The sequence below is a fragment of the Ursus arctos genome, chromosome X, assembly GCF_023065955.2.
Source record: "Ursus arctos isolate Adak ecotype North America chromosome X, UrsArc2.0, whole genome shotgun sequence".
In the NCBI taxonomy this organism is placed as follows: Eukaryota; Metazoa; Chordata; class Mammalia; order Carnivora; family Ursidae; genus Ursus; species Ursus arctos.
The window spans coordinates 40,496,265-40,502,669 of NC_079873.1; the positions used below are offsets into that span (position 1 = coordinate 40,496,265).

Below are 6,405 nucleotides of genomic sequence, written 5' to 3' on the forward strand. Positions count from 1 at the left end.
CCATGACAGGCGGCTAGATGTTGGGCAGAGAAGAAAACTTAGGGATCAGCATCAGACACCGAAAAAACGCAGGATCTGACGTTAACAGGTGTGGAGGGTTAGGATGACAGGGAAAGTGGGGAATAAAACATTGGGCCCTTCGAGGGATATTGAGAGGGCTGGGAGGTGAAGGAGGTTACAGTAATTACATCTTGGGGAAGTACAGGAAGACGACTGAGATGGTGAGGAAGACGCCAGAACCCATGGGAGGGGGTATGACGTCAAGGATGGCCAGGGTGATGTCACGGACGGAAAGAGGTGTGAGGACAAACAGGTTCATGCGCATAGCGATAAAGATGGCTGGGCCAGCGAACGGATACGGACCTCAGGGCGCACCAATCACACAAGGATCGTCTCCATTCCCGGAAGCATGCTGAGCTTATTGGCCCGTTTGCTCCGCCGTCCCTTCCTCCCACCCCCTTGCTGGCTTCAGCCAATGAGCATAAACGCTGGTGCGCGCGGGGGACGTTTCGTGACGTGTACGCTACGTACGCTTTATCAAGCGTCTTCCCGCGCGGCAATCTTCCCAGTCTCTCCGTTCCTGGACGGTAGCTGTTCTTCTGGTCCTTTTGCTTAATTTGCAGGTAAGCAGCACATGTGTTGTGGGCCGGCTGCTCCTCACCTCCCTGATGTGCGCCGCGCCGGCCAGGAGCTGGGTGCGCGAGTGGGGAGAGCAGCGGCTTCTGACACGTAGGCTCGGGTTTCTCCCGAGTGGGCGGGTCCCGTGCTGAGAGGTGAAACTTTTCTGTTGGTGGGAGGCTGGCGCTTTATATCTGAGTGCGAGGAATGCTGGGAGGGACTGGCGACGTCGGTGGCGGGAGTGACCGCGCGACAGCCGAGATTTGCGCGCGCCCTTCCCCCCACTACCACGTGACCGCCGCCATCTTGTTCTGCGGGTGCAGGGGGAACGCGACGGTGTTGTGGACCTGCGCAGCGGCACAAAATGACGGGCGTAGTAGTGATGATATGGGCATGCGCGAAGGCGGCCCTCAAATGGCTGCCTCGCTGATACAGCACCGCCGATTCCCGCCTTTTCGGCTTTCTTTTTGGTCTGTCTGTAGTTGCTTCTTCGTTTCCTCTTTTCTTTGGTCTCCCCCTTTCTTTCCTTCATCTTTCTTTGCTCCTACTTTTTTTTCTTTATCTCTCATCTCTATGGTTTCTCCCACCCCATTTCGTACTTTCTCCGCAGTACTCGAATTCACTGCCATGTCTTCTGAAGAAGGGAAGCTTTTCGTGGGAGGGCTCAACTTCAACACCGATGAGCAGGCTCTGGAAGACCACTTCAGCAGCTTCGGTCCTATTTCCGAGGGTGAGACATGGGCCAGATGTATGATGAGCTGGGTGTTTGTGAAAGTCTGGGGCCCTTGCGTTTCAAGAAATGGAAAGAGAAAAATCGGGACCCTGGGTTTTCACATAATTCCTTCTTCTGTTCTTAGGCCTAAGGTGTAGTCTTACAAGAATCCTGTAACTTTCAATTAAGGATTGGTGGGAAGGGTCCATCCTCCACCTGACACCGTTTCTTGCTTATGTTTCTCCTTACCCACATTTTCTCTCTTTTCCCCAGTGGTCGTTGTTAAGGACCGGGAGACTCAGCGATCCCGGGGTTTTGGTTTCATCACCTTCACCAATCCAGAGCATGCGTCAGATGCCATGAGAGCCATGAATGGAGAGGTGAGGTCTTCTACCTGCATAGGGGCCTTGCCCCCATCTGCCACTTCCACCATTCTTTCTGTTTTTCCCTCTGTGTCTGCTAGGGGCAGCGCGGCCACCAAACCCCGCAGTGCCCACTCACAGGAGCGTGACTGCCTTCTGTTCTAGGGGGTGGAGGGCAGCGGCAGACAGAGCCGGGCTGCCTGGGAGGCGACGACTGGTCCTGCATGAGGCCGAGAAGCCACCTGTGGATGGTTGACCTGCCCTGGGCTTAGGTAGTAGAGTCTGCAGACCTGCGGGCCTGGCCCGGAGAGGACCTCGTGAGTCTTCTGGGATGGACTCTGAAGTCTCAAACCAAGAGAGGTGTCTGTCTATCTAGCCCTAATAGTGGGGCAGCTTATAGGAGTGGGGAGGAGAACTCAGCCTGAGTTCAGTCAAGATGTAAGTAGTAGCAGGGGGAACACGGTGGATTCAGGTCATTTTGTGGGATTCTATAGCTCCTGATAAAGCCATTCTGGTCAAAGGAGCTTGTTCTGGAACATGGCACCCAGAACCTGGTGCCCAGCAGAAGTTTCTGGGCTCTTTTGCCCACTTGCCCTACCCATTCTTCCCTCACCACTGTCTTGTTTGACCACCAACCCATCCTCCTTGTGTCTCCCCACACGTAGTCTCTGGATGGTCGCCAGATCCGTGTGGATCACGCGGGCAAGTCGGCCAGGGGAACTAGAGGGGGTGCCTTTGGGGCCCATGGGCGTGGTCGCAGCTACTCTAGAGGTAAGTGCAGTGGTGAGTTTGGATATGGGGAAGAGTGGCTTATTAGTGACTTACGTCTGGACAGCTGCCTTTCAACTTTTTTCTTAATCTGCTATAGGTGGTGGGGACCAGGGCTATGGGAGTGGCAGATATGACAGTCGACCTGGAGGATATGGGTATGGATATGGAAGGTCCAGAGACTATGGTGGCAGGTGGGTAGCCAAGGGATTGGGGTACTCTGGTGGTGCTGCCTTCTTCTTAAGAGCTCAGCTGCCTGAGAGTTCATTCATAGCTCATCTTGGTGTTAACTAGTGTGTTCGTTTTTACAAATTGTAATGAAACTTTATGACACTTAGTATGTTTTGAGTTCAGTATAATGCACTGGTAAATTGTAAGATAATGAAGTTGTGATATGGTAAATGGTAATAACACATGTTTATTGTTTCGTGTTGGTTATATTGTGTTAGTGTTTAATATTCCATATGCAACTTACATGCCACGTAATTATGTGATTTCTGTACAGTGTACGTTTGATACATCTGTTTTATATGTTAAAGTGCGTATAATAACACACAGAACATGATAGGATGTGTAAATATGTGTGGTTTTTAATACCCAGGTGTCTGGGTTACATTCTTGCTAACTGCCATGTATGTTTTCTCCCAGAAGCCAGGGTGGTTATGATCGCTACTCAGGAGGAAATTACAGAGACAATTACGACAACTGAGATGAGGCATGTGCACCTAATGTAGGTGAGGCTTATATGTTGCCACTGAGCGGACTTCTGTCCACCAGTCCTGTCCACTCAGCCTTTCCTCCTGCCTGCACTCACTTCACCTGGCCCACCTGACACAATTCCTAGGCTTCCTTTGCTCTCAGGTGCCTGTCAGAGCTAGTCTGCTGTTGGGAGGGGATGTCTAAAAACCTGTCTCCCCTGTAATCCTTGCTGGGCTTGGAGGAGATGGAGCGGCATGGCTCAGCAGTCCTTATCAACCCTGGGAGGTGAGCGTGTGTGCCTCTGCCTTCCCAACATTACAATTCTCCCCCTTCTTACTGTTCTCAGATACACAAGGAATAAAACTTCTGATCCAGGATCATCCTTCCAAATGGCTGTATTTATAAAGATTTTTGGAGCTGCACTGACACATCTGTTTTAGTACATCAACTTCTATTTTTGAAATGAGCTCCCAAGGTAGCTGTCAGAAAGACCTTTTAGAAAGCTCCCATGTGTTTTCTAAAATTTCTCCCTTTTAAATACTAATCTTGGGACATTTGTAGAGTCTGGGTATTTTTCCCTTTTACCAGTTTTTCAGTTTGGGCTCTCAGGATTACTGATCATGGCAAAAAATGTTTGTTCAGACTGCTTTTTTAAAAAAAAAAGAAAAAAGATAATGTGCATTTAGGGGCATTTAAAAGCCTGTATACAATGTTAATCATGAGTAGGAAACAATTTTCAAATGCAAGTGGAAGAAATCAACACACTTAGAGGTGGGTTTTTTATTCAAGGTCACCACCCTGAGTATAGAGAAGTTTCTTAAAATATTTGTGAATGTCCTTTTTTTTAGTACTGGAAGAAAACATATTCTGTTGTGTCTCATTTAGCATTTTAGGTTGTCTTTCACGGAGCTTAATAAAAAGTTGAAACATGAAAACGAACTGATACTGATAATGTGGTTTTTCTTTGCTCAACCCAGTTTTCAAACTAAAAATGGAAGATCAAGAAGGCAGGCTTTTAGGAAAGAATTCAGTTGCGGGTTAAGCAGCAGTTGCCATAAGAGTAGACACCTCCAGCTGAAAGTTCGGTTCCCTTTGGGTATACGTGAAGTGTGGGGGTGGTGGGGGTTAAAGAGGAAATAAATACTGTTGCTGGAATTGGGTTTCCTGAGATGGCCTCTTGGTCCTATTGTTTTGCCACTATTGTTTTGATCATTGTCAGCTTGGGAATCAGACTGCTTGGCTTTGAGTCTCCCAAGCCTCTCAGAGCATCAGTGGGTGCCCTCCTTGCAGGATTGTTCTGAGAATTTGAGCACCTGGTCGAGTTAAACCCTGTCATAAAGAGCATTTCCAGTTTCTTCTGACTAAAATGTTGGGAGGTGGAGGAAGTGTACTAAACTCCCATTTGAGGAACATTTGGAAGAATCCTGGTTTGAAAACAAGGTTCTAAGAGTTCAGACTCTGGATTCAGATTCCAGGATTCAGATGAAGTCTCTGTTGCTCTCCAGCTATTTGACCTTGGGTAGGACACTTAACCTGTGTGCCTCAGCTTCATGGGCATTTTACATTTCTTCTTGAAGGTTAAGTGCATTTAATAGGCATGTACAGTCATTGAGAAGAGTTAGCGAAACTCTTATTCACAGGGATTCAGTCTTGGGGGGGTGTGAGGGTCTTTGATGGTAAGGCAGCGGCAGTGGTTGGGCCTGCTTTTGTACCTGTAGCTGGTCTTAGTTCCTCACTCCTGATACTCCCTTTGGTCCTGTTTCTGAAGGCTGCATTGGAGTCCTATTGGCGTTATCCCTCCTTTTGGAGTTCCTCATCAGTTGTGTCCGCAGCTTCCACCTGGTTGATACAAAAGTCAAGTACCACCAGATCTTAATGGGGTGTGTGTTAATGAAGTCAATGGGTTTCCCTCAAAAAGCCTGTATGGAAACCCCAGTGTGATGGTGTTAGGAGGTGAGGTCCTTGAGGAGGGGTGGAGCGATGAGGATTAGATAAGGTCATGAAGGGTGGTGCCCTCATGAGTTACAAGAAAGCTTCCCCCTTCTGTTCTCAGCCACTTCTTGTAAGAAGTTGGTAGTCTGGGAAAGCACTCACCAGAGCTCAACCATGCTGGCACCCTATAGATTCAGCCTCCAGAACTGAGAAATTGGTAAGTCACCCAGTCTGGTGTTTTACAGCTCCCATAACTGACTGAAACTGTAGGTTCCTGTATTGGGAGAGTCCGGGTATTGGAAGCGTCCCAGTATTGGGAGCCCACCTCCCTGACCCCAGCTGGTTGGGACAGGCTCCAAGGGACTCTTCCAAGCAGTCATGAATCTGCTTTGGCAAGTGGGTGGAGACTAGGGAACTTCTCACACCTCCTGACTGTCCCACTGAGCCAGGAAAGGGGCATTGCGGCTACCACTGCTGGTTAGTATTGGGTAATTGGTCTGAGGAGGCGTTCTTTGCTGGGTCTTGGGAGAGCCGAGGCAGTGGGGACTGGCAGGAGGAGCACCATTACCAGGGGGAAGGGGGGCACCTGCTCCTTGCCTGTTGGGTAGTGAAATGTCTTTGCCCTTGGTGTGGCTTGAGGCAAGATCCGTAATCGACCACAGAGCTCCTGCAACAAAGTGATCCCCTAAGTGACATCAATAAAGGCCACGGCCTCCTACACCTGCTCTGCTCTCCTGATGTTAGAAGGTGCCTTGTAGGGGCTCCTAGCTGGCTCAGCTGGTAGAGCATGTGATCCTTGATTTTCAGGGTTGTGAGTTCAAGCCCCACGTTGGGCATAAAGCTTACTTAAATAGAAGATGCCTCGTAGGGGCGCCTGGGTGGCGCAGTCGTTAAGCGTCTGCCTTCGGCTCAGGGCGTGATCCTGGCGTTCCGGGATCGAGCCCCACATCAGGCTCCTCTGCTATGAGCCTGCTTCTTCCTCTCCCACTCCCCCTGCTTGTGTTCCCTCTCTCACTGGCTGTCTCTATCTCTGTCAAATAAATAAATAAAATCTAAAAAAAAAAAGAAGATGCCTTGTAATCCGGCCCAGTCTTGTGGATTTGCTCTAAAGAAAAAGGTTTAGAGGACTCTTGGTTTTCTTCACTGCAATTGCTGATCAATAAAATTTCCAGATATGGGGCTCCAGGCCCCTGTAAAATGCTTATTAGTCCTCTGCTTCAGTTTGACCGGAGTTTCACTAGTGCGCATGCTCCTCAGGAACCCACGGAGACTGGAAGCTCCCATACAGAGGTTCCTTGAGGACCTCTGTCCCAA

The 6,405-nt window shown here is 49.3% G+C and overlaps 1 protein-coding gene across 9 annotated transcripts; it reads left to right on the plus strand.

The window, feature by feature from the left end:
- Window positions 1-323: 323 nt before the first annotated feature.
- RBM3 (RNA binding motif protein 3) lies at window positions 324-4,098 on the plus strand. 9 transcript variants are annotated; one of them, XM_026513366.4, is made up of 7 exons: window positions 324-623; window positions 1,229-1,348; window positions 1,604-1,710; window positions 2,358-2,463; window positions 2,561-2,654; window positions 3,112-3,194; window positions 3,506-4,098. In XM_026513366.4, exons 2-6 carry the CDS (start codon window positions 1,246-1,248, stop codon window positions 3,167-3,169), a joined length of 468 nt encoding a protein of 155 aa, XP_026369151.1. In that variant the 5' UTR covers window positions 324-623; window positions 1,229-1,245; the 3' UTR covers window positions 3,170-3,194; window positions 3,506-4,098. The 9 variants fall into 9 exon arrangements, with proteins under 9 accessions (XP_026369151.1, XP_048069303.1, XP_044245329.1 ...); XM_048213346.2 differs by having other exon boundaries at window positions 498-623; window positions 3,109-3,190; XM_044389394.3 differs by having other exon boundaries at window positions 498-623; window positions 3,109-3,175.
- Window positions 4,099-6,405: the final 2,307 nt, after the last annotated feature.

Coding starts and splice junctions, on each gene's coding strand:
- RBM3 (XM_048213344.2), top strand. CDS start 1,246: ATGTCTTCTGAAGAAGGGAAGCTTTTCGTGGGAGGGCTCAACTTCAAC. Junction 1,711..2,357: donor TGAGAGCCATGAATGGAGAG/GTGAGGTCTTCT, acceptor CCCCACACGTAG/TCTCTGGATGGTCGCCAGAT. Junction 2,464..2,560: donor TGGTCGCAGCTACTCTAGAG/GTAAGTGCAGTG, acceptor AATCTGCTATAG/GTGGTGGGGACCAGGGCTAT.